The following is a 25,860-nucleotide window of genomic DNA, read 5'->3' as shown; positions in this document are numbered from 1 at the left end:
CCAGAGAATGACTCCATTAAGAAAGAGGAGTATAAGAAAAATAAAGACATGTAGGATAAGTATATATAATGAAATATAGATGAAATAAATCACAATAAGAGGAATCACAATAATTACAAATATGTACAATATGTGTAAGGATATATTAATGTAAAACTAGAGGAATCAGAAGAGGACTGACAATTACTGAGAAGTTGCTATTATAAAGTTACATATGATACATTAGATGGATTATTTTAAAATGTAAGGTGAAAATTCATACCAAAAACAAAAAAAACAAAAAAACAAAAAAACAAAAAAGGAGTAAAATATTAAATACCTGCTATGAACAAGGCATCCTGTTAGAGGCTGTATGAAATTTGAAAAGATTCCCTCCTTGCCCATTAGTCTAGGGACTTAAGATTTTAGAATATTAAATCAATAGCATGATGCTGTGAGGGGAATGGGTATTTAGGCACATAACCAACTGATACCTTTGAATATTTCTCTTCCAAATACATGCATAAAAAGTTACCAAGCTTACACAGATTTACTTCAGCTAACATATCAAAAGGCTAACTGATAATTTTCAACATTTTATTTCAATGGACTGCTTCTCTGATCCTCTAAGGCATATTCACAAATTTACAAGAATGACAAAGAAATGAAAGTGAGAACAAGAAAACAATGTCATGTGGTAAAAAATGCTGGATTTCATCTGAGGCCCTGGGTTGGTATTTCATATTTTATATGACTCCAACTATAAGACTCTGGACTCCACTTACAATCTCTTTTGGGGTTATCTGAGTGAATGCTAGCTAAAAGTTCATCTCACACTAAATTTTATAACCCCCTCCAACAGTAGTTAGTGTCTTACATATCCTGCTCAATCTGCTGAGTTCTTTGCTGATAGAGAAAATCTGCTAAGGCAGGTGGCACATCCAAGTCCTCAGGGCGTTCCTGTCGCTCACGTCTCTCTTTGGTGAGTGCTGAAGACCAAAGCAAAAACAAATTTTGACTTTATGAAAGATCAACACATAAAAATTCCAATAGTTTATACTTCTGAAGGGACCAAGATTTCGTGTGATAAAAGAGTCAAAAATGGAATGAATCATACTTAAAGAAGAGCTAATCAAAACAACTTACCCTGAGCTAGAGGTTTCTGTGCATGGGGCTTGATGAAGATTTTGGGGACAAATGGTGTATTGGAATTATCTACTTTTTCTCGAAACTTTAGCTGAGGTCTAATGATGTTCTTGGCATGAAGTAGTCGGAAAGTTTCGGACTGTTTTTTCTTGTTATATTCTCCTGCCTGAGGAAAGAGAGACATTCACAATTTTTTCTATACCAGGGATAAGGAATGTCCAGTATATATGGCTGTATAAACCCTATGAACTCATTTAGGCTGGCTCTACCAAGGTAACTACAAGCAATGACAAGCCCTCACTTCTTAAATTCTTTAAACAGATAGATTTGTATGGCCTGCAAAAATAGCTCAATGGTTTTTGGCAAAAAAAAGGTTCCCCACTTGTGGTCTACACTAAAGTTTCTTACAAAAAGTCTGCTGCATCAAATGAACTAGAAAATTAAAACACCAACTGTCATAATTTTCCCATCAATAAGGACCCATATAAATAATGAAATCCCTAAGGGTCAGGCAGCCATGAGGCAGGCAAAGAAAAGAACAAAAGTAGGTGCTATACTACTAGCAAGCAAGCTCAATTGGAGGTCAATTTTGTCCACAAAACCAAGATTTTATAGTTCAAATTATGAATTATAGTTGATCAGTATCTGTAAAGAGGAATCCTCACCTTACGATTCCAGCTGGACACAATTGTTTTAGGAACCTGCATTCCTGCAGGGAGGATAGGCTGCTGATTCTTGTTTACTCCTGAAGCTTCATCCAAGAGAATACCCTAAAATCAGGAACAAAAGTAAATAGATTATAAGGTAAGTCAATGAGCATTTTTGGAGTACTTTCTGTATGCCGGGCACCATGCTAAAAAGTGTTGGGGGATACAAAGAAAAGGCAAAAACAGTTTCTGCTTCCAAGAAGCCCACTTTAACAAGGGAAACAAATCAACTTTAACAACAAACAACTATGTAAACATTACCTCTGCACAAGACAAATTAGGAGTTATCTCAGAGGGAAGGCACTAAGAATATGGGGACCAAGATTGCAGTAGTGAGACTTTAGCTGAGACAATAAGGAAGTCAGGAAAACCAGGAAGTAGAGGTAAAAGGAGAAAGTTTTCCATGCATGGAGGCAGACCCTCCTTTCTAAGAAATCAGATGCTGAAGTGTTCTGTGTGAAGACTAGCAAGGAGACCATGTCAAAGGTTTGTAGAATATGTGCTGGGGGAGTAAGGCAGAAGAGTAGAAAGGCAGGAAGCAGATAGGTTGGGAAGGAATTTGAATTCAAGGCAAATATCTGATACTAGAGGTTATATCTGATACTAAAGGTTATAAGGAGTCACTGGAGTTGATCAAATAGGAAGATGGTAACATGATCAGACCTATGTTTTAGGAAGATAGATTTGACAACTACGTGGAGAATAAACCTGAAGCAAGGAAAAACTTGCGTCTCCCCTCAATCCCCCTCCCCCACCAGCAGCTATTGCAATAATTCAGAAATGAGTTAATGAGGGCCTGCACCAAAGTGGTGGCAATGTGAAAGGAGAGACATTAGCAAAGTAAAATTAACTGGACTTGGCAACAGATTTGAGGGAAGTGTTGAAAGAGGAAGTGGAGATAACTAGGTTTCAAGTCTGGAGCTAGGAGGATGGTGGTATTCTCAATGACAATGAGAGATTTAGGAGGAGTAGAAGGTTGTGGGGGAAAAGTTGTGAGTTTAGTTTTGGACACTGAATTTGAGATGTTTGCATCTAGTTTGAATGTCCACTAAGTCCCTGGAGATGGGAGCTTGCAGATTGGGAGAGGTTAGGATTAAACAAAAGACCTGAGAATCATCTTCTCCAAGGTGATAACTGAATCCACGGGAATTACTTAGATCAACAAGTGATAGAGGACAAAGGGAAAAGCGACGATAGCCCAGGACCGAATCTTGAAGGAAAGCTACAGTTAAGCAGGAGTTTTTTCACCAAGAAGGTGTGGTCCATCAGGTAAGAGGAAGAAATTGAGAGGGTGGTATCCAAAACCCTGGAGAGAAGAATGTACCCAAGAGAAGAGAGGGAGCTGCAGACGGCCAAGAAGGATGAGGACTGAGGACATTACATGGTCCCTGGTAACTTTGGAGAGCATAGCTTCAATTGAATTAATGAGGTTAGAAGCCAAGACTGAAAAGAATTAAAAAGAGTGGAGTGGAAGCATTCAAGATTAAGCACCAAAGGGTGTCTCTCTCCCTCCGGGTGTGTGTCTACTGTCACTTCTCTCATTATTTATCATTCTATGCATCTGTATACGCGTGTACACACACACACAGACTCACATATGCCCGATAGGTAATGAGAGTAAATGATAGTTATTTGCCTTTGATTTTACAAAAACTGATTTGCAGAATGCATGACATTTTATTACAATGTGATAAATGACTGGGAGGTCCTAACAAACAAAGCACTTGTCAGAAATATTCAGGCTCATAACTGAATAGCCATTCTCCTTCAGAGCTCTCTGCTGTGTCCTCATTGAAGATTTCCAATTCAAGAGGAAATGAGTCTAGAAGAAATTCTTCAGTGCACTACAGGATGACAGGATTTGGCATTGGAAGGAATTATAGAGGCCCTTAGAAATAGAGAAATTAGGGCCCCAAAGGAAGGAAATATGCATTGCCAGTGAGAAATACCACTTTAATGTACTAAGGGTTTTGCTTCATCTATAAGATAATATGTAGTATGATGGAAAAGAAATCCTGACCTGGTGTTAGAAGAGACCTAGACTGGAATACTAATATGTAGTATGATGGAAAAGAACTCCTGACCTGGTGTTAGAAGAGACCTACCCTGGAATACTGCCTCAGAAACTTTATAACTTAATAACTAATAATAGCTTTATAACTTAGAGATGAGTTATTAAGCCTCAGTTTCTGCCAACAGGAAAATGAGGATATCTGTGGAACTGCAGAGAATTGCTTTGATGTAATGTCTATAAAGAAACCTTTTTACCATAGACCCAGTCATCTGTTAGTGTATGCTCCCCAAGTAGTACCCCAGATACTGGCCACTTAACTGTTACAAGAGTTTCATTTCCTAGCTACATGAGGATCATCATGCCACATTACTCACCACTCTTTCAAGAATGACATCATTGGAATCAACCAGCAAATCAAACTTGTCCTCCAATTCAGTCACTTTACTCCGATCCTTAATATGGCTACGACAGCCTTGGTATTGCATGACCTTACTCATACTAAGGGAAGAAGAAAAAGGTTTATTCATACAGAAGCACATGAGAAAGAAAGACATCCAAGAAGCTCCAACTGTGCTGTAACTGCCTGCCTGCCATTCTAGTAGTAACCTACCAAAACTTGTCAATGGGTCCCAGGGCCAAGCCCTGCCATTGCTTGTTGTAAGAGTACCTTTCCAGTCTTTCCCTTTCCAGTTGTCCTTCATGCAGCTGCCAAAATAACCTTCCTAATATATCCATCTGAGCCATACATATTATGGCCAAAAGGTTTCAGTGTCTCTTTCTGGCCCATGGTATAAATACAATCTCTTGAAAGCTGTGCTGTAGGCCTTCTTAGTCATCTGTGAGTTAGACTAGGCAGCCTTTACGGCCCCACTCAAATATGTAATTCCTTTCTACCCTTTTCCACATTATTCCCCTTCATGCCAACAATATCCCAAGCCACACTGTTACTGTATTCTTGAATTCAGCACAGCCTCCACTTTTGGACATTCACCCAGTCTATTCCCTTCTGCTTAAAATGTACTGCAGTCTAATTTCTGCTGGTCAAAATTTGCCTTATTTAGGCTCAGCTCAGGTAAAACTTTCTCCGTGCCACCTTCCTGAATCACTGCTTCCATATTAATGTATTCTTTTCCAAAATGTTCTTTGATCACTATCTGCCATCTCTTTTTTGACTTAATTTTCATCCATTATGAACTTTACTTATCTCTGTATTTACTGTATAATCTTCTATAAGACTGCAAACTCCTTTAAGATAGAGACTGTTGCTTTCAATCTGTATATTTTCAGTGCTTGGAATAATTTCTTGCAAGCAATAAGTGCTTAATAACTTTGTTGAATTGCAGTTCCCTATAAAATTTGGAAGATGAATGAGGTTTCTAAAGTGCTTGTTATTTCTGTATATTTTACAATTCTAAAGAAACAATACACTATCTCAGCCTCTCTAGTAATTGGGAAATAAGTCAGTTTTTCTGACTGAGACATAAGTCTTTTTAAAAAACTATTAAGATCTATGGCATCATTCACCTATAGATTTCAAAAGTGTTTTAATTCTCTATATATATTTATAGTAGTTATAAATACTAGGGTTTGAAATTTTACAACTTTTATCAGGCCAAATTATGCAAGTGCTTCTTTCTCAGTTCTCTAGTTAATCCAAAAACACAAGCTCAATTTGGGCTGAATAATCTTCTAAAGGGTAATTCAAAGTTCATAAGGCAATCAAAACTTCCTCATTTTCATGGTCCCCTTCATAATATAGAAACAGATCTGGAATACACATGAACAAAAACACAACATACAATAATTGTTCCTAAAAACAGTTTTTTTTTTTTTTTTTTTTTTTTTTTTTATTTCCATCATTGATAAGAGGAAATGACAATGACATTTACCATTGAAGCAACCTCTCTCCTTGTGTTTCACAAAATGCCCGGAAGCCAGGAAAGCTTCGATAAAAATCATACTCATCTCCAGCCTGTGGCAGTCCATTAGAAGCTTTTGTAGCAGCCAGCACAGAACCAAGAGCAAACTGTCAAAAAACAAATAACAATAATAATTGGCATTTATACATATAATATAATGGGAAGAAAGAACCATTATGCATATTATTCTACAAGGAAGAAAGCACATAAAGACAAAGTGTGATACTGTGGAAAGAATTCTGGATCTGGAATCAGTCTGTGTTTCAATCTCCAAACTCCTTCTAGATACTTGTGTGACTCAGGGCAAATGTTTCTACAACTCAATTTCCTTATCTGTAAAATGAGTGAAGACGAATTACATTAGATCTTAAAAAACCAATGATACTCTGACAGTCATCATTTATGTAACACTTTATACTTTAAAAATAAAATATGAGCTCATTTGAAAAAGGTACTTCAGGTATTCTCCCCATTTTACTTTCAGAAAAGTTAGATTTTAGAAAAGTGACAAGTCATATCCAGGATCACAAAGCTCAATCAATAAATCATTATTTATTAAAAGCCTATTATATCAACTGGGAAACGGTTGAAAATTATGGTATCTGAATGTAACGTAATAAAACAGTGCCTAAGAAATGAGGAAAGGGGTTAAGTCTTAAAGAAACTTGGAGAGATGTACATTACATGAAACAGAATGAAAGGAGAAGAACCGGAACAACTTAAAAAATAATAATAAAGACAAACCACATGGAAAGAACTGATCAACACAATGACCAACCGTAACTCCAGAGAATTCATGAAAAAAAATGCTGTCTATTTTCGGACAGTGAGATGATGGACTCAAGGTACAAAAGACAGGAATTTTTTGAATATAGCCAATGAAGGAATTTTAAAATTATGTATATTTGTAATAAGCAGGAAGTGCATGCTAAAGTCAGCTGAACAGGTTCAAAAGAGATGACTATTAAATTTTCAATGCGAATAGTCATGCCTTGGAAATCAATAAGTACCATAAATTAGGGCTTAACTTACTGTCTTATTGGTTATCTAGATTCAAGAAACTGAAGGAGAAAATAATCATAATGCAGATTAAATTTTAAAAGATGTCATGTATTTTCAAGCTCATTGCTGAACATTTACCAGCACACTGCTGGTTACAAGGGATTTTCCTTTCTTTTTTGGTGAGGGTCAGAAAAAAGGTGGAAGTATCATTTTCTATGTCTTTTGCCTTTTGTGGCTATACTTGAAATGATTGTCTATATTAGGTGCCTCCACTTTCCTCTCATTCTCTTCTAAATTTCTTATTACATTCCAACTTTATCATATTATCAAAATTGCTTTCTCTAAAGTTACTAAAGATCTCTTAGTTGCCAAATCCAATGGCCTTTTGCCAATCTTCATTCTCCTTGACCCCTCAGCAGAATAATTCTTCTCTCTAGGTTTTCTGGATACCACTCTCTCCTGCTTCTCCTCCTCCTTTTATCTGACAGCTACTTCTGTCTTCTTTGATGGATCCTCCTCCGGATCATGTCCTCAATACTAGGGATTCCTTAGGTTCTACCCTTTTCTCTTCTCCTCATCAGCTTACACAGATTTAATTTTCATCTGTCTGCTAATGGTTGCTGCCCCAGCCTCCTGCCCCAACCTCCAATGGCCTTTCAGAAATCTTGGACCGGATGTACAATAAACATCTGAAATTCAACATGTACAAAAGAAAGTCTTTCCCCCAATCCCTCCTTTCCCGCTCACTCAGTGCCAGTGAGGCCCAATCATCTCTATGATTGCAAACCCTTCTTACACCTTACTCTCCTGCGCATTCTCCTGAATTCAGAGACGCTGGTCTCCCGGCTATCCCTCCAGCATGACGCGCCATTTTCCCATTCCCCGCATTTTCCCTGTTCCCCAGGCCTGGAACTCTTCCCCCTTCTTCATTTTCTGTCTCTTGGTCTCTTTCCTTCAAGTTCCAGGTAAAATTCCAACTCCTTAGAAACTTTTCTTTCTTCACCATCCCCCTTAATTCTAGCCTCCTCCCTCTTCTCGCTCCCTTCCACTTACGCCAGCCATACCTTGTTTGGACGGAGCTGTTTTCCCGTTGTCTCTGAGCTACTTCAGAGCAGAGACTGACTTTTCCCTTTCTTTGTATTTCTAATGCTTCGTATAGTGCCTGTTACGTAGCAAAAGCTTAACGTTTACTGAATGAGGAAACTATCAAAATGTTTTACTATGTGTCAAGTGTTAGGAAGAGAAATTAAAGAGAAATTAACACAGAAAAGAAGAAGAAATTAACACCGAGAAATTAAACAGTTCTTCGCTGCGGTTGATCAATAAACACTCAGCTACTTACTAGATACTGACCGCTCCGCAAAGGGCGAGGGGTTCATAGACAGAAACAAACAGTCCCCCGCCTCGGAGGAGGAAAACAAGACGTGCGTACGCAAGTGCATTACAAACAGACAGAAGGAAGCGCGGTGTTCGGGAAGGAGAGCACTAAGGGCCGGGGGGCCGGGAGACGGAGCGCAGCAGCAGGGAGGTGCAACCGCGGATCACAGAGATCACGGAGCGGCAGCTCTGGAAGGGCTGCCGCAGAAGGACCACCCAGCCTGGCTTGGCACATGACTCGTCCTCCTCGGCCTCAGTTTCCCCACCACAGAAGGAGAGGCTGGGCCACATGACCTTGGGGCCCCGTCAGGCTTCTAGAAACACCCTGGAGCTCTCATTTGGGGCAGAGGGCGCACATGCGGGAGGGAAGGATGGGGGAGGGGGCTGGGATGCACAGAGTAAATACGGGCAGGTGGGGACGGGGGACTGGGGCACGGACAGAGCAGAGTGAGTGAAGGAGGATGGGCAGAGGGGGAGGGGGCCGGCAGAGGGGCACGGGCAGAGGGACCCGTCTATAAGGGGGGGGGGGGGTCTACAATGAGCGGGTAGACCTCAGAAAGGAGGCCGGCCGAGCCGGGGCGTGCCTCTCTCCCCAGGCCCGGCCCTCGAGGGAGGAGAGGCCCCAGGCAAAGGGGAGGAGCCCTCGGGCTTCCAGGGTCACGGCTCGCTCACCTTTACGAAGCTGTCCGCGTCCTTGAACCCCGGCAGCACCGTCATCCCGCTGGGCTCAGCGGCCGCCGCCTCAGGCACAGCTCTAGCTCCTCCAACGCTGGGAGCAGCCATCTTCTTGCCCCTCCACCCCCAGAGATCTTCTCGCGAGAGGACCGCTGGATGGGCGTGGGTGCGCATGCGCAGAGAAGCGCGCTTTGCACATGTACCCCGTGGCTGTGTGGGCGGCGCGGAACCTTCGAGCCTCCTGTTCTAGTTGTTCATCGTGTGGTTCAACCTTCTTGTACGGAGGAAGAAACTGAGTCAGGAAACGGGACATCGGATTCTGGCCCAGCTTCCCCTCCCCCCGTTAGGGCCGCGGAGCTCCGTGGGGCGGGCACCCCTCAGGAAAAAAGGGCCCCCCCCCCCCCCCCCAGTGGCTTTGCTGAGAAAGCCCCCAAAGGGCCGCGAGGAGTCAGGCGTGACTAAACAACGACAGAAGGGCATAATACGGGAGCCTCCCATTGAGCGGGACTGACAGGGCCCAGCCTGTAACTTAGGAACGATTCTTGGGCAGCCGAGGACGGAGAGAGCGGCCTCAGGGGGAGCAGCGAGGAGGCAGTTCCAGTCCTTGGGACTCGAGATACTGAGGGCCAGCAGCAGGGGGCTGCCATGGGAGAGGGGACCGAGAGACTTTATGAACACCACAGGTTACATAAGTGGGGCATTACATGCCCCAGAACAGTAAAGGGTGACAGTGACTGGGAGGATGCTGCTGTGCTTGACAATAGCGGGGAAGTTTTGGAACAAGGGAATTTGGGGGAAAGATAAGGAGGTCTGTTTGGACAAGTTGAATCTGAGATGCCTATGTGTTGGACTCTTTACAAACTGTTAAGCCATTGGAGTTGATAGAGATAATAATTATCTAATTTAGCATGGTTCAATATGATTAATTTGATCTTAGAAGGAGATATTTTGGGCCAGAACTTGAAACAAGGTACTAAGTACAACTGATGGAACCGATGCTTGTGTTCACACCTTTAGAGAGCTCATAAGTATCTAAGTACTCAATGGAGTTCACAGGTTTGGGAGATTTCAGGGATTAGTATGAGATATCCGAATTCACACCTCCCTTAGGGCCAGAGAGCACTCTGGGAGATAACCCATAATCCCATTCTCTCAGAGGAAGAGTTAACCTTTGGGAGATCATATATATACAGGAAGCTCTTAGAGCTGGACAGAGTTACTTGGGAACATTCCCAGGGGTCGGAGAGGAGCCCTCTGGGAGGAAGCCCACAAGCCCTCTCTCAAGGCAAGAGAGATTTCATTGTATCTTCTACCTTGGTGCTGGCTGGAGTTGGAAGGACAAACCTTTGGATTTGGAGACATTCGGAGGGAGCTCTTGGAACCAAGCAGAGAGATAGGCCTCTGAGCTAACTGGGCTCTATTGAAGGATACAATAAAAGATCTGAATTTTTATCACCTGGCTGTATTTTGGAAAAAGAAACACCAATACCTATGGAATAGCCAGTTTAAGTCCAAAAGTCACTGATGTCAACCTACTCAGTAAATCCCAGTGATTCAGAACATAACATTCTTTGTTTGGTATTTGACACCCTTAATAACTTGGCCCTCTCCACCTTACTTTTTAAAAAAATCAAATTTAACATTTCCAAATTCTCTCCTTCTTTCTCCCTGACATTAAAAAGGCAAGGGGGGGGGGAAATCTCATTATAAATATGAATATTCATACAGAATAAATGTCCAAATTATCCATGTCAAAAAAAAAGAAGCAAGAAATAGAAAAAAAAATTGTGCTTTAGTCTGTACTCTATTAGCTCTCTACCTAAGCGAGGGTAGCAGCCTTGATCATAAGTCCTTTGGAAGTGTGGTGTTATTAAGTCTTTCACAGTTCAGTGTCTTTATAATAGTGCTGTTGTATAAACTGTTTTCCTGGTTCTGCTCACTTCGTTTTGCATTCAAGTCTTCCAAGATTTCTCTGAAACCATCTCCTTCATTGTGGGACAGCTCCGTAGTGTTCCATCAGTCGTGTACCACAGTTTGTTCAAGCCATTCCCCAAGTGATGGCATCCAGGGTTTTTTTTGTTTTTTGTTTTTGTTTTCTGGTCACTATATACACAAAAAAGAGATGCAATGTCTGGGCTAGCTTTCTGGAGGTCCTCCAGAAGGGCCTTGGTCTCAGCAGGATAGACACCACGAGAATGAACAAGAATAAAGTCCAAAGATTTTATTGTCTCTTACACAGTCTGTGTCTGTCATAGTCTGACCCAGTCTCCTCCAGCAGTCTGCCAGTCTCCCCGCAGTTTGACTTTGTCCCCAGTTTAAATACCCTATTACCATTACATCATTACAGCCTATTGATTATGTGTGAACTAGAGAACCATCACATCACCATGCTAAGTACTAAGTATATGTAGACTAAAGAACCATCTCATCAATTCCACTGAATTAACACCTTGTTTCAAGTCTACTTCTCCAGAGTTCCGCTACAAAGATTCTATCAATATTGAAGCTTTTTCCTCTTTCTTAGATCTCTTTAGGGTTATAGACCTACTAAGAGTATTGCTGACCCTCCCCCCCCCCAACTTTCAAGTCTTACACTTTAAACCATACTCTTTACTCTATGACCCAGTGACGATTGCTACTCTTTGAAAAGAAACTATACCTCCTTACTAAACACTAAAATTTTATTTTCAAACAAATGAATCATTTTAAGCAACAAGGGCCATAACCCCCTTAGAATGGAGGGATCACAGTAGGTGCTTAATATTTTTTGGATTGGCTCCATTTCCTTGCTTTTATGAAGCCATTAGGGTAAATTAATCCTGTATTTGCAGATTTTCAGGTTTCCCTAGCTGTCTATGGTCACTCATTTTACAGCTTTGTCAAAAAAGGTTCATTCTTAAATCTGACCTAAAACCTCCGTAGGTAACTGGGATTACAAAGGCTCTAGGTTTCTAGAACTACAGAGCCCAACAACAGTAGTTCACATTTATCTTTTGTAGAGCACTCCTTCCCGGGCCTTTTCCCTCAGCTCTTTCCCTGTGGCTCTCTAGTTCTTGGCCGTTTTTCCTTTTCTTTCTTTTTTGCATTCCCCTTCACTGGTTGATAAATTGCAAATTATTGCTTAGAATGTATTTATACTTCTAGATTACAATATACTGAGACTGGGACTGAGGCTTTTGTTAAAAGGAAAACTGGGAGCTGAGGATCCCAGACAAATCCCAAGCAAATGCATTTAAGGAGGACGTGAAAGGGAGAGGGTTTGTAGCACCATCTGGTGGCAAACCCAGAGATGGTACCTTGAGTAGCTGGCTTGCTTCTATCTGCTGGGAGCCACAGAAAATATCGGGTGCCCCTCCTTCCTTTCCTCAACTAGCCCTTGGGATAAAACTCAGATAGAAGGGCATGGGACCGTACTTAAGGACCCCCATGGGCTGCATATTGACTTAGAAAGCCACAAATTACCTATTTTTTGTATTTTTATTTACTTTATTCAATATTTCCCTCTTCATTTTTACCTGGTTCTGGCTGTCCTTGGAACTGGTGGGTGCAAGAAGGCCCAAGCCGTCACCCCTCTCCTGGTGGCTCTGTGTGGCCGACCAGGGCCTGCCCAGCCATGCTTCCTAAGAACACTGGAGATCAGGGGGCCTGAGGAAGTCCATACCCAAGGAAGCTTAAGGGCTGAGGGGAGGTGGTGGCAGGGAGTGGGCGGGTCTGAAGCAGAATTTCTTTCCCACTTCAGGGGTCCTCAAACTACGGCCGGACAGGCCAGATGCAGCAGCTGAGGACAATTATCCTCCTCGCTCAGGGCTATGAAGTTTCTTTATTTAAAGGCCCACAAAACAAAGTTTTTGTTTTTACTATGAACTGGCCCCCTATTTAAAAAGTTTGAGGACCCCTGTGAAAGTCTATTCCTTCTTTCTCCTTCCTTATTTCTCTTGAGGGAACTGAGGCTGGCAACCTTGGAATCATTCTCAGGTCTTCCACTTTTCTCACCTCACAGCTTGCTCCGTCATCCAATCTTGACCTTCTCCATCTCTTGCAATCCTCCCCTTCTCTCCACACCTTCCTTAGTTAGGGCCCTCATTGCCTCTTGATGGGTTATTAAAACTCCCTGCTCCCTAACTGCCAGATTAATCTCCCAGAGGTACAGCTCTGACCCTGCCACTGCACAGACTTGCTGCATATTGGGCATTATCCCCAGTCTGGCCTTTAAGTCTTTCTGGAATCTGAATCCAAGCTGCTTTTCTAGACTTATTCCATATATTTCCAATTCACATCTCTGCCCACCCCCCCACCCAGCTGTTAGTGATCTTTCCCTATTCACAACGAAACTCTTTGAGAGTAGGGACTGTCTTTCTTTTCCTTGTATTATACCTTATATTTATATGTAATGAATATTTACATATATGTTTATACCTTATATTAAGGTATAAATACCTTATATTTATTTATCTTTGTATAAATTGTATCCTCCTAGGGAAAATACGCTCCTCGAGAGCAGGAACTTGCCTGTCTTTGTCTTTATATCCAACATCCCTTACACATAGTGTGCTTAATCAATACTGAGTGGACAAATGGCTAAGAAATCTCTCTTACCTTACAGGAAGTAGGAAGAGAAGAGGACAAAAGAAAAGGGGGTTGGTAAAAGGGAGGGCAGACTGGGGGAGTCAGAAGCGAAACACTTTTGAGGAGGGACAGGGTGAAAGAATAAATGGGAAAATAGGGTGGAAAGAGATAGTAATCGTAACTGAAAAAAAATTTTTGAATCAAGTTTCTCTAATGAAGGTCTTATTTGTCATATAGAGAATTGAGTCCAATTTGTAAAAACAAGAGCCATTTTCCAATTGATAAATGATGAAAACATATGAAGTAGTAATCAAAAAATGCTCTAAATCACTATTGATTGGAAAAATGCAAATTAAAAGAATTCTGAGGTACCTATCAGATTGGCTAATAGGACAGAAAAGGAAAATGACAAATGTTTGAAGGTATGTGGGGAAAATGAGACATTAATGCACTGTTGCATTATGCACCTGTTCTGTAGATCAATTTAGAACTAGGTCTAAAGGGCTATAATCCATGCACACCCTTTGACCTAGCAACACCACTACTAGGTCTGTATCTGAAAAGGGATTAAAAACAAAAAGGAAGAGAACCTATATGTTTAAGAATATTTATAGCAGCTCTTTCTTGAAAATTAAGAGGATGTCCATCAATTGGGGAATGGCTGAACAAATTGTGGTATAGGATTGTGATGGAATATTGTGCTCTAAGAGATGAGTAGGATACCCTCACAAAAACTTGGAAAGACCTACAGAAATTGATGCAAAGCGACATTTATTGTGTACAAAGCAAAAGCATTATTGTAAGATGATCGGTTGTGAATGACTTATTCTCAGCAATATAATGATCCAAAATAACTGAAAGACTTATGATGGAAAATGCCATTCATGCCCAGAGGAAAAACTGGTAGTGTCTGAATACAAATTGAAACATATTTTTTAAACTTCATCTTTCTTGAGGGTTTTGTTTTTTTTTGGTTGTTTTCATTTCAACATAACTATCATGGAAATGTTTTGCCTGACTACATATGTATATAACCTGTATCGAATTGCTTGCTTTCTCAAAGAGGGATCTAGGAAGGGAGAGAATTTGGAACTCAAAAGTTTTAAAAGCAAATGTTAAAAATTGTTTTTACATGTAATGGGGAAAAATAAAATGCTAAATAAAAAAAGAAAATGAGCTGACTTTGGGCAAAGCCTTCCTCTCTGGGCCTTATACTTTATAGTATTTAATAGTTAAATGAACACTGATTAGATGAGCTTACTTTCTGGAAGAAGGCCGCCTCCCTCTATGTTCCCGCTTTCCATGATGATCAGGAATGAGAAGCTACTCAAAGATCTTTGATAACATTTTGGTGTTTATTGGCACAAAAGTTTTTGTTCAGATACATCATGGCCTCTAAACATGGCTACACTTTATACTTTGTGCACTCATACCACTCCTAGTCCCCTCGTTGCCTCAGACCTTTCCTCCTTCCGTGTGACACGGCACTTGCGGCACGTCCCCTTCCTCACCACGGAACACTTGGATCTCACTCGCTGGTTCTAGATCCGGCTCTTTAGCTGGGCTGGGAGGGAGAGGGGAGCAGGGGGACTCCCCCTTCACGGTGCTGTGCTTTTCCCCCGAGTGCTCTGCTCTGCCGGCTTCAGGCTCTCGCCCAGCCTGCCGTGGCGGTGACCGGCCCGCAGCATCACTGGGCTGGGCGGGGGATGCTGCTGCCACCTGGCAGGGCTGGGGGGAGGGAGGGTACTGGCAGGATCTCGGACCGTCGTCCCAAGGCTGTCCCTTTCCTTCCCTGCCACTGACTGTGCCACGTCTGCAGTCCGCAAGGACTGGGCTGACAGGCTGTTCTTTAACTGGGAAATATTGACAATGAGTTTCTTTGTGAGTTAAGTCAAAACCCGTATTTCTAAAGTTATGGACCATCTGACCCCAAAGACCAAGTGCTTTGTTTAGGCGTTGTTATGTTCCTCTTCACTGTCCTGGGAATCACATCCAGTCTTGTGTTTCTGACAATGTATATTCTCCAACAGCAGCTCTAAAGTTGGCGTCGGCCAATCTTTAATATACAGTAGTTCTCTTCATTTACATTGCAAAGTGTGTGACAAAGGCTATCTGGCCATTGCTTTGTTTGTGGAAGTGTACATTTGGAGTACAGAAGCCTCCAGAGAAGAATCATGGCAGCTTGGAGCCCCCAGTTACCAGAAAGGACACCTGCGAAGACAAAGACAAGACTTTAATAATGCAGGACTTTTCTAAACTTAATGGGAAGAAACTGAAATAAGAAAGATCAAGGTCTGACGGTCCCTTGGGCACTCCCTGCACTCTCCCATAACTAATAGAGTGGGACGTGCCTATCAGTGCTAGTCAAGGACTCGGGCCTCTTCTGCATCCCAGAAGAACATTGCACTCTTAGTCCCTTCCTCAACTTCTCCCGCCTTGAAGCACGCCTGGGGCGATTCCTGAGGCTGGCCAAGGCCCGGTCCTTGAGGTCATAATGACAGATCATAAGGCTTTGCCACTCCTGTCATTTCTCTGCTCTCCTCTTCCACCCTTTCCCTCTCCAAACTAATGTTCAAAAGGACAACTAATTCCTTCAGACCAAGTTTCTCTTTCCTATTTTAACTGTAGGGTTTATTTTCTCCATTAGTGTTTATTATTATTCTACTTTGTATATATGGACTGAGAAAGTCTAAGTCTATTGCAATCATGGGACTTACATAAAGAACACTCATTGCCCCTACTGCTTAGGTCAATGGAATGGTCTACACTGACTTTCTTTTTTTTTCTTCCTGAGACAATTGGGGTCAAGTGACTTGCTCAGGGTCACACAGTTAGGAATGTTAAGTGTCTGAGGCCGGATTTGAACTCGGGTCCTCCTGCACCATTGAGCTGTCCCATGCACTGACTTTCACCTGGATTTTCAGCCCATCTATCACTGGCCAATGCTCGAGTAGGGGTCAGCTCCACACCTGCCGGCCCCCCGCCCCCCGTGCTCCCTCTTTCCCAAGCTGCTCAGCAACGCTCACCAGCCGATGTAGCACTGGCAGAGGTTCTCGTGGGACGTGGCCTGCTTGATCAGTAGCTCAACTTGTGTAGGAACGTCCAAAGTTTCATCATGAGAAAAATCTCGACCTGTGAAAGCAGGAAGGAGAAACTTTGTCTACACTGGACTAAGCCTCTCAGAGACCCTCCCGTTGTCCCCTGATCCAAAGGGACTTTTCTTGATAAGTGTGAAAGAAGTCAGAGATGGTCATTTTCCAGCTTCCCTAAAAGGACAGTCAATACAGTCTCACAGCAAGAAGGAAAAAGCTGGGGCGCAGGGAGACCTCCAGAATCCCCTCGGTCACCACAGACTTCTCTGTCTTGATCATTTCTGAGGCTCGTGTCATGAATGGGAATCTATGTGTGGGATCCAGAACTTCCTCAGCTGTGAGTTCCCAAAGCAGAGACTCTCTGCACCAGAGCCTACCAGAACTCATATGTGATGGGGGAAGTGGCCCAAGGCACAGGGGTTTGGGGACTTGGCCATGGCCACATGTTGGCCATGTTGAGAAGGGAGCAGATTTAATGTTCAGTTATTTCAGTCCCATCTGACTCTTCATGAGCCCACTCGTGGCTAGAAATACTGAAACGGTTTGCTATTTCCTTCTCCAGCTCATTTGACAGATGAGGAAACTGAGTCAAGCAGGGTCAAGTGACTTGCCCAGGTTCACACAGCTAGCAAGAGTCCGAGGCTGGATTTGAACTCAGTTCCTCCTGTCTCCAGACCCAGGGTTCTGTGCACTACTGCCCCACTGCTACCTTGGGATTAGAACCTGGGTTGTTTTTTCTTCAAACCCAGCACTATAGCCACTGAGCCATATTTATAGTATATTTGATGGTTATCTATTTGGGGTCCTACCACAGCTAGCCCAGAGATGGGCTACAGTAAGTAAGGAACCCTCTCCCTGGAAGCCATCTCTTCTGTTTGAGGTCCCCTTGCCTGTGCTCTCTCTCTCTCTCTCTTGATTTATATAATATTCTCTACAAAGATAATTTAGGTGGGGGATGAATATGGGCTGATGGGCTCGCTGCCCCTCATGCTGGTGAATCTCATGGAAAGAAAACATATCTGACACAGGTAAAAGAATCTTATATGTCTCAATTAAAGTTATGTTCATGACCTTGACTCGTACTATTGGTGCAGGTCATCAACCAGAAAGCCTCTGGAACTGCTGACCTCAGAGAAACAGCGACGTCTCATTAATTAGTTAATTGGCAGTCAAAGCCTGGGCCCCAACAGCGAGCCCCAGAATCACGCCAACCGTCTACTTACAGAAATGAAACGCAGGTTACCAAGCTCATGTTCCCTCCAAGCAAACACAAACAACACTCACCTGTGAGCTTATCTCGAACCCTGTTAATAATCTGAATTGCCTTCTTATTGAGGGCCTCGGGTTTCACCAAACCATCCCCGACTGAAAGACAAAAAGGAGAAAGAGCAACGCTCAGGACTGGCACGGGATGGGTGGATGGGTGGGGGAGGCGGGCTTTGTGGTTCCTCTTGGTCAGCAGAAAACAGCCAGAAGTCTGAGACGTTCCTCCTCCTCCCCCCCCAGCGCTGCCCCACCTCTGCTGACCCGCCCCCCTCAGCCATCACACACACACACACACACACACACACACACACACACCCCACTTTTGATGAGATCCCTCATAACCTAAGCCAGTCGAGGCTGAACTTACTAAAAGAATGGATGGACTCGGGCACTGTGGTCCCCGTTTTCTTATGGGTGGTCTCCCCAAGATCCACGCTGTCCAGTAATTCTGTGGGAAAAGACAGAAAAAACCATGGGTCCTCGGGATGTGATTCTGTCACAAGGTCCTGACCCCACCCTCCTCGGCTTCCATCAGTTCAAGAGACATTTCTTCAGTCACCTACTGTGTGCAGAGCACTAGGCTGGGGGGTAGGGAATTTGGAAGAGACAGTTTCTACTTACAAGCTGTCACATCCTCCTTAAGCATGAAGAATAAGAGTTTTTGTGAAACAAAAAAGAGGCTCAGAAAACAGCAAGAGGCACAGCAGTGCAGAAGAACAGAATTGTTTTTAGACTGTTGCCAAGAGAAGTCACCACCATGACTTATCCAGAAAACAGTCTTCCTGCCATCAAGCAAAAGGAGATTTCTCTGAAGCCCTCGAGCTTACTACGGAAGTCTCACAATGGGGATCACAGAAACTTGGAGCCAGGAAGAGCCAGGTGTAAATGTGAATGCACTTGAATACTACTGAACATGTCTGAAACTTAATTTTTCATCTGTAAAATGGGGACAGGAAGCACACATCCCGAAGGCTGCTGTGAGGCAGAGACAACAGATGTAAAGCACTTTGCCAACTCTGAAGGGGAGCTAGGAGGAAGGGCTGCTGTCCACAGTGGCCCCTGACAGCGCCTCCCACATCACAAGCAAACACTTATTTCTTTGAACAGAAACCTAATTCTCTGGGGCAGGAGAGCTCTCAGATTTTGGAAGTCACATCTTCAGGGGAAAAGAATGTAAATTAGGTAGAATTACCCATGTAAAATATATATCTTAAAAGAGAGGATTTCTTAAAATTAGGATCTGTGATTTCATTGCAAGAGAGAACTCCCAGGCTCCTCTTGTCACAATGAGGTAGTACAGTGCCTAGAATGCTGGGCCTGGGGTCAGGAAGATCTGAGTTCAAATCCCACCTCAGATGCTTAGTAGGTGTGTGACCCTGAGCAAGCTAATAACCTCTTCTTGCCTTATCTGTAAAATGGAGATTGTAATGGCCCCCATCTGCCAGGATTATTGTGAGGACTAAAGGAACTAAAAATTACAATGTGTTGAGCAAAGTGCCTGGCACACAGTGGGTCCTATTTAGATGCCTATTCCCTTCCCTGCCCCTCTGGCTGCGTTTTCTGTAGGATGCCGGGGATAATCAGAGGAGATAACCTCACGAAGAAAATACCCTGTTCCTGGGACATGCAAGGTGCTGGGGAGCCCTCAAGGAGTTTTGAATCTTAACAGGGAGAGAGGGCCTGGCCACAAGCACAATGGGCCAAGGGCAAAGGAGAGATCTAGACAAGATGCTACAGAAAAATCTATGAGGTGTTTCTGTTTGGGAAAACAGCAACGGCATCAAGGAGAAGGACGCACCTCAGTGCTGTCCTCAAGGGAGGGAAGGGGGAGCTTTAAAAGGTGGAGATGGCCCAGAAGGTGGTGTGAAAGGGGAAGGAACAGGGAAAAGGAAGCAGTCCAGTCTGGAGAGAAGCTTACATAAAAGGAAGTAAAAAGATGGGTCTGGGGGACTGGGACAAATTGTGGCAGGGCCTTCAACATTGGTAAGTGTTTTATCAAGCACCTACTGCACACTAGGCAACTGTTCTAGACACCAGAGATACAAAAACAAAAAATCCCTGTCCCTGAGGAGCTTACATTCTATAAGGAATGGGGGGAAGCAGTTGATACTTATTCATTAGGCAGTGGGGGGATGTCTGATGCATAGGAAAATGTCTGAGTAGAACAGAGCCTTGGGCAGGGCAGGGTGCCATGTACTATGAAGGATAACAAAGGAGGGCAGGGGGTGGGGGGGACCTCCAACAGGAGATGAGTGCAGGAGGAGTGGAGAGCATACAGCGGAGGAAGAGTCTGTGAGACACAGAAGCTAGTGCAGGTTCTGGGAAGGACAGTGGCCCCCGTGGTGGGAAGCAGGGAGAGCCAGGAGGAAGCACACTCTGGGGGTGAGGTCGGCATCTGATGCACGGGGGCACAGTGGGTCCTTAAATACCGGCTGATCCTCAGATTTATTATCACTGGGCTCTGAACAGAGTGGGGCCAGGCAGAACATCTTGGAGCCCAGCATGTCCATCTGAAGCATCTTCAAGTTCTTAGTGCTGGGCACAAGAAGTACTGACTTGCTCAGTCAATCCAAAGACATTTATTAAGCAACTACTACGTTACAAGTGGCTGATTCCGGGTGAAACGCTCTAGAAGGGTGGTGAGGATGTTCTCCCCCCCCCCCCCCCATGGAGGAATGTCACTTTAAGTGATTCTTAGAAAGTTAAGGTGGGTGGAAGGTGTGAGCCTGGATGCCAAGGCAGGGACTTTCCTGAGCTCTCCCAAACTTCCCTCCAAACAATATAAAAATAATGCCTCAAAATGAATCTTGGAGTGGCATAGTCAGCGGAAGGACAGGGCGGAACAATGTTCCAGCCCAGACAGCTTGGAAGGCTGACTGGCAAGGTCTGCCTCACTGGGTAAGAGCAAAGTCCAGGACAAGTGCAGGCCGCAAAGGGCCTCGGGAGGCCATAGAATCGGCCGTGGTGGCCACAGGGTAACTGGTAAGGACTTTGTGAGGGATCCTGGGGGCAGGACTACTGCATTGCACAAGAACCTGTGGCTGCAAGGGGTGGGGAAGGACCTCGGTCACAGACCACAGTCCAAGCTAGAACAATAGTGACTGTACCTTTCCTCAGATTGTATCACACTGGAAGAACTGAAAACTTACAAAATGGCTCTGAAACAGCAACCCAGAAGACCTGAAACCTAGGACAGTGCCCCCTCCACCCTGGGAGCAGAGCCCAAATTTAACATAAAATTAAAAGTCAAGAAACAGGCCAGAAAATGAGAAAACAAAAAAGGAGTAAAGATGTACAAAAGTTACTGAAGACAAGAACTCCTTAAGAAGCAGAAATGGCCAAGGGAAAAAATGTACAAAGCTCATGAAGAAAAGAACTCTTTAAAAAAATTAAGGTTGGCCAAATGGAAAAGGAGGTACAAAAGTTCACTGAAATAAAACTAATTCCTTAAAAATTAGAATCAGGCAAGTGTAAGCTAATGACTTTAAGAGACATTAAGAAACAATTTAAAATGTTAGAAGAATGAAAAAAGAGAAGAAAATGTGAAATATCTCATTGGAAAAACAACTGACCTGAAAACAGATCAAAGAGATATTTAAAAATTACTGGACTACCTGAAAGCCATGATAAAAGAGCTGAGACATCACATTTCAAGAAATTATCAAGGAAAACAGCCTCAATATCTTAGAGCCAGAGGATAAACTAGAAAGTGATAGAATCCATTCAATACCTCCTGAAAGAAATTCCAAAACAAAAACTTTCAGGGATTTTTAGCCAAAAACCAGAGCTCTGAAGTGAAGGAGAAAATACTGCAAGCAATCAGAAAGAAACAATTCAAATATCATGGATGTAGGACAGGATTACATGAGATTTAGTAGTCTCTACATTAAAGGATCAGAGAGTTGGGAAGATGATGTTACAGAAGGCAAAAGAGCTACACTCTAAACTGAGTATAATCCTTCAAGAGAACAAAATAAAAGACTTAATGAAGTAGAGAATTTTTAAGCATTCTTGTTGAAAAGACCAGAGATGAATAGATAATTTGACTTTCAAATACAAGACTCAAGAGAATCATAAAAAGATAAATAGGAATGAGAAAATCCTAGGGAACTCAATAAAATTAAATTGTTTATATTCCTATCTGGGAAACTGACACTTGTACCTCCTAATAACTTTATTATTATTAGGGCAATTAGAAGAGGTATACATAGACAGAGCATAGGTATAAATTGACTATGATGGGATGATATTTAAAAATATGAAGTTAAGAGGCGATGAGAAAGGGAGATAATGGGAAAAGGGCAGAAGGGAAAGGGAGAGATAAAATGTTTCATATAAAAGAGGCACAAAATAGTTTTTACAGTGGAGAGGAAAACGGGGGTGAGTGGGTTGGTTGACCACATATGAATCTTACTCTCATCAGAATTAGCTCAAAGAGGGAATAACATATAAACTCAGCTGGGTATAGAAATCTATCTTGCCCTACAAAGGAGTAAGGGAGTTGGAGGGGAAGGGGGATATAAGAGAAGAGGTACTGATAGAAGGAATAGTGGATTTTGGTAGGCAGTGGTCAAAAGCAAAACACTTTTGAGGAGCAGGATGAAAGAAGAAAAAGGGGGGGAAGAGAGGGAAATATACAATAATCCTGTGAAAAAAGATTTACAGCAAGTCTCATTGATAAAGGCCTCATTTCTCAAGTATACAGAGAACTTATATAATTTATAATACTAGTCATTCTCCAAACGATAAATGATCAAAGGATATGAACAGGTAGTTTTCAGATAAAGAAATCAAAGTATTTATAGTCATAAAAAAATGCTCTAACTCACTATTATTTGGAGAAATACAAATTAAAACAACTCTGAGGTACACTTCATACCTATCAGATTGGCTAATATGACAGGAAAAGATAATGATAATTGTTACAGGGCATGTGGGAAAATTGGGACACTAATGTACTCTTGGTAGTTATGAACTAACCCAACCATTCTGGACAGCATCTGGAATGGTGCACAAATGACTATAAAAATGTGCATACTGTTTGACTTATCCTATTACTAGGTCTATATCCCAAAGAGATGGAAAAAAAAAAAAAGAAAAGAACCTATTTGTACAAAAACATTTATAGTAGTTCTTTTAGTAGCAGCAAAGAATTAGAAATCGAGGGAATGTCTATCAATTGGGGAATGGCTGAATAAGTGGTGGTATATGATTGTGATGGGATACTGTTGTGGTATAAGAAGTAATGAGTATGATGGTTTCAGAAAACATCCAAAGACTTACATGAACTGATGCAAAGTGAAATGAGCAGAACCAGAACACTATACACAATAATTGCAATATTGTATAATGATCAACTGTGAATGACTTAGCTATTCTGAGCACCACACTGATCCAAGACAATTCCAAAGAATTCGTGATGGAAAATACCTCCAGAAAAAAAAAAAAAAAAATTGATGGAACCTGAATGCAGATTGAAACATATATATATTTCTTTTTCTTTTTGTCTATATTTTCTTTCAACATGACTAAAGTGGAAATATGCTTTATATTACTACACATATGTAATCTATATCAAACTGCCTGTCTTCTCAAGGAGGGGGTGGTGGGAAGGAAAAGGAGGAGAGAATTTGGAACTAAAAATAATGTTAAAAATTGTTTTTATATGCAATTGGAAACAATATTTAAAGAAGATTTTAAAAAATCAAATGATTCCTACTTCCTTTCTTAATTTACACTTTACCAATCACTTCTCGCTTATTATTCAAAATCAAGTCCAGAGTAGAGATTTGCATTCTCATTTCCTTTACCTTTAAAGTTTTATGTTTTTAATGAATAGTAATCAGTATTCTTTCCCTTTTCCTTTCCTTCCCTCCCCTTTCTTCACATTTCTCTCCTCACAACCACTACTCTGATAAAAAGAAAACAATTCCTCGTAACAGATATGCAGTCAGGCAAGGCCAAGGTCCTCATTAGCCATGTTTAAATATAGATATGTTTGATTCTGTTCCCTAAATCTACCACCTCTGCCAGAAGGTAAAGAGTATGTATGTTTCAGCATCAGTCTCCCAGAATCACAGATGACCATTTAGTTGATCATGGTTCTTATAGCTTTCAAAGTTGTTTGTCTTTACAATGTTGTTGTACATTTTTGGTATTATCTTTATAAATTATCATATATCATGTTTTAGTAGGAGATGGTAGCCTTCAGATTCTATATTGGCACATGACACAGAGGCAACAAGTACCTTCCCTAAGTGCTGGAAGAAAAGGCCTGTCTTGCCCTTGTTATACCCAAGGTCCACTAAACCCATATCCCACTCTTCTATGTGATACACCCACCTACAGACTGGCCAGCTGAGTAGGAGTCTGTCCGCGTTCGTGATCGCTTAGTGCCTTTCGTATTTGCTGGGGAAAGAAATAAAACTATCATTGAAGAGTGTTTTATGCTTTCATTTGAGGTTAAGGAAACCTGAAGGACATTCTCTTACAATCATGAAGCCCTGATCCTTTTCCAACTAGCAATACTAAGAAACAGACAATTATTCCTTATTTGGTGTAGCAGGGGTAGTGAGGACATGCAATGCATTTAATTCATCCATCTCTATATTTGGACTTAGAGAAGATATGAAAGAGGAAATGAGAGGAATAGGGTCAGATGGTAGTAAATCATAGGAAAAATGTCCATCAATAGGAAGAAATAAAGAATTGTATAAAATATTGTTCCCTTAAGATATAACTCATTTCCTATCCAAGAGGGAGATCAGTCAAAAGGAGTGTCTATGACGAGAAAGAAAGAAATTCAAAGTGATTTAGGGAAGCTCTTAAATGGTTAATGAGCAGTTTTTTAGATTATGTAGTTAAGGATATAAAGGTTTGTTTGTTTTTTTTTAAAGTGGAATAATTTGTTGTACACTTAAAAGCATAATTTTAACAGCTACTCCATCTCTTAGGGGAGGAGGGGGGGATGCCCAAGAAGCTATATTAAGTTCTCAACTTGCAAACAGGAGGCATCCTGAAGGTTTGTAATGATGTTGAGCATCTGCTGGGAATGCACCTTCCCCTGGCCCAGCTACTCTAGAAGGGGCTCTATGAGGGAACTGCCTGCTGCCCAGCTGAAATTGGGGAGCGACTCAGGTCTATTAGGGTGGAGAGGTCTGTTCTCCAGCACTTACTGTCCATAAGCCTCCAGTTCAATAAGGGATCATACACAAAGGCTTCCAACACGGCCATCACACTGTCCTTGTGTTCCCGAAGAACTTCCATCACTGTGTGGCAGGTGATCCGGTAGTTGCCGTCGAGGCCGGTCACCTGAAGCACAGACCAGAACTTGGTTAGAAGGGTCACATGCACTGGCTTCCACCATTCCACCTTCCTCATGGAACAGAAGTCAGCCACAGCTCTTCCCCTGACACAGGCAGAGCAGGGGAGCTGAGAGGGAGAGGGCCAGGACCCCACAGGACCCCAAAGATTGCTGCCTGATGCTCCCAACTAAAAAGCTCTAAAGTTAGGAAAAAGTCACTGCCTCCACCCCAAGGAGCTATGATAGACTGGACCCGCCACATGGCTAATACAAGGAATCTCCCTCTACCCAAGTCAACCTTTTAGTGCTCAGGGCCTGAAGAGGGGTGACTTGCCCAGGGTCATAAAGCTGATCTGTGCCATGGGCCGCTAGCTCCAGCCACTCTGCCCCATTACTTCTCTGTCAGAGGGGCTGCTCTAGACCTTTGACCGGGGCTGGACGGGGCCATGAGAGAATGTGGAAGAGCCCCCAGGGCCAGGGTGGGAGGCCTGGCCATGAGCAGGAGATGGGACTTGCCTGCATAGGCCCTGGGATCTCTGGGACCGAGTGCCTGGGCTCAGCTTGTTCAGAAGCTGCCCAGCCCCTTCCCGCTCACCTCCATTGCATTGGTCAGCATCCTTGTCAATCTAAATGGAATCTTCTCAGGGAACTTCTCTCGAGTCATTGCCACCTATGGCACAATGAACAGGCACAAAACCACTGGTTAGTTTGCTTTCTCAAGCTGAAACCAGGCCAAGAGAAGCACCTGCCCCAAGTCATCCTGAATTACAGAACCTCCCTCACTCAAGAGCTGCTGTGTGCCAGGCCCTGCGCC

General features: G+C 42.7%; 2 protein-coding genes across 3 annotated transcripts in view; both read right to left on the bottom strand.

Moving 5' to 3' along the window:
• The window catches only part of EXOSC10 (exosome component 10), a 46,475-nt gene extending 37,457 nt beyond the window's left edge, over nucleotides 1–9,018 (bottom strand). Inside the window, exons 1-6 of the mRNA XM_031962870.1 lie at nucleotides 8,817–9,018; nucleotides 5,736–5,872; nucleotides 4,221–4,344; nucleotides 1,791–1,895; nucleotides 1,126–1,291; nucleotides 857–968 (exon numbers count right to left, since the gene is read on the bottom strand). Coding sequence (XP_031818730.1) covers nucleotides 857–968; nucleotides 1,126–1,291; nucleotides 1,791–1,895; nucleotides 4,221–4,344; nucleotides 5,736–5,872; nucleotides 8,817–8,993 — 821 coding nt within the window. The 5' untranslated portion in view covers nucleotides 8,994–9,018. The remainder of the gene's footprint in view (nucleotides 1–856; nucleotides 969–1,125; nucleotides 1,292–1,790; nucleotides 1,896–4,220; nucleotides 4,345–5,735; nucleotides 5,873–8,816) is intronic.
• Nucleotides 9,019–14,719: 5,701 nt separating this feature from the next.
• The window catches only part of MTOR (mechanistic target of rapamycin kinase), a 105,494-nt gene continuing 94,353 nt past the window's right edge, over nucleotides 14,720–25,860 (bottom strand). The window contains exons 52-58 of one of the 2 annotated variants that reach the window (XM_031962867.1): nucleotides 25,642–25,716; nucleotides 24,919–25,054; nucleotides 24,086–24,151; nucleotides 18,111–18,191; nucleotides 17,762–17,842; nucleotides 16,412–16,517; nucleotides 14,720–15,596 (exon numbers count right to left, since the gene is read on the bottom strand). In XM_031962867.1, coding sequence (XP_031818727.1) covers nucleotides 15,581–15,596; nucleotides 16,412–16,517; nucleotides 17,762–17,842; nucleotides 18,111–18,191; nucleotides 24,086–24,151; nucleotides 24,919–25,054; nucleotides 25,642–25,716 — 561 coding nt within the window. In that variant the 3' untranslated portion in view covers nucleotides 14,720–15,580. The remainder of the gene's footprint in view (nucleotides 15,597–16,411; nucleotides 16,518–17,761; nucleotides 17,843–18,110; nucleotides 18,192–24,085; nucleotides 24,152–24,918; nucleotides 25,055–25,641; nucleotides 25,717–25,860) is intronic. The other variant, XM_031962868.1, reaches the window with a different exon arrangement.

Source organism: Sarcophilus harrisii, chromosome 3 (assembly GCF_902635505.1).
Source record: "Sarcophilus harrisii chromosome 3, mSarHar1.11, whole genome shotgun sequence".
Classification (NCBI taxonomy): Eukaryota; Metazoa; Chordata; class Mammalia; order Dasyuromorphia; family Dasyuridae; genus Sarcophilus; species Sarcophilus harrisii.
Note: the sequence above shows the minus strand (reverse complement) of the source record. Positions and strands in the feature narration are given on the sequence as shown.